General features: G+C 55.5%; 1 protein-coding gene across 1 annotated transcript; it reads right to left on the minus strand.

Annotated features, from left to right (window-relative positions):
* Nucleotides 1–1119: 1119 nt before the first annotated feature.
* Pmar_PMAR021233 (hypothetical protein) lies at nucleotides 1120–1288 on the minus strand (the record flags this gene model as incomplete). Its single annotated transcript, XM_002768512.1, has 1 exon — nucleotides 1120–1288. A coding segment is annotated over one exon (169 nt), but the record flags the coding sequence as incomplete, so codon positions are not given.
* Nucleotides 1289–1412: the final 124 nt, after the last annotated feature.

Here is a 1412-nt window from a genome sequence, read left to right on the forward strand (position 1 = left end):
CTCGTTCCTCCCATGGAGGTCTATCATGATGATGGGGTTCACCTGCCTCATTTGGCCTTGCGGCCCCTATTTGGGACGCCGCCGCCTCTCTCGCTACCTTGCCAGCATCGCATTTAATATATTCTATGGATCCATGGCCTTTCCCTCCGCAGTGCCCACAGCTCCGCTGACTCGCAGGTAGACTGCGCATGGTGCAGTTGCGCTGCTGATGCCCTACCTGTCCACACCACGCGCATCTCTCGGGCCTGTCCCGACAGCCTTCTTCCTCCGCGTGTCTCGCCGCGCACACATAGCAGACCCTTGTGTAATAATGCGACCTCACCATTGCCTTGGCTGCCCCTATGTACATGAATTCTTTCTTTCCTCCTTTGCCTAGAAATCTATTGGCCACCGCCTCCTCCATCTTTACTATGACCGTTGCCTTCCCTGTCTGCCCCTGCTCATCCCTCTTCGGGCAGATCTTCACTATCTCCCATGGCACGTCGGCCGGGACTCCATTTCTGCTGACCATCTCTTTCCTCATAGCCTGCTCATTGGCCAGAGCCATTGGAACACCCGAGATTGAGATTTCACATGACTTCTGGGCTAGCTCCTTGACCATTAGCCCTTCCGGCGGGGACTCTGTTAGTGCCCGATAGGTGTTTATGTCCCCCAGCTCCATGGCTAGGCCATGCGTTGTCCTCCATGTGCCAAGTATCCTCCATTTGGCTCCCTCTCCTCCAAGCGCCGCTGATTGCACTTTGCTTCTGCATTCCTCGTACTCTTCCTCCTCGATTCTCGGCCATCTTCTCCCCTGCTCCACGCTTTGCACTTTGCGGGATAGCGTGGCAATAAACAACAGCTTGTTGGGTGGCCTTTTGGCTGCGCTTCTGGCCCCTCTGTTTCGCTGAACTTGTGTCCATCCACTTTCGTCCCTATCGATGTTTTGAGGTCCAGGTCTGGAGGTCGCTCCCTGTTTCCCCCTACTCGGGCGGCGATAGACCGCTCTGTTGGCAGCTTCTGTGTTGCTCCGGGCCCGGGCCCTGGGTTCGACTCCCGGTAGCACCATGGTCCTTGCTGGACCACGACCAATATTCCCTCTACTGGTTGCCTCTGGCTGAGATACCGTGCGATTTCCACTGGCTTGCACGACCTGTGCCTGTCTCTCTACGGATAAGATGGCCTCCTGCAGGCTCTCTTTTTCTTTCTCCCTCTCCGCCTTCATTTTGGCCAATTCCTCCATATGCTCAATTCTCTTCGCCCTCTCCAGCGCCAGCTCGTCGCATTTGAAGGCGTAGAGCTGGGCCATGTAAGACCCCACATTCCTCAGAAAGGCGATGCTAGTTTTGTAGTAGCGCCCTTCCTGGACTCCCAGCGTAAAATCCGTATAACCTCTTCAAAGCATCATCTGCTTCTACGTCTACCATCCTCAA

Source organism: Perkinsus marinus, assembly GCF_000006405.1.
Source record: "Perkinsus marinus ATCC 50983 genomic scaffold scf_1104296967988, whole genome shotgun sequence".
Classification (NCBI taxonomy): domain Eukaryota; phylum Perkinsozoa; order Perkinsida; family Perkinsidae; genus Perkinsus; species Perkinsus marinus.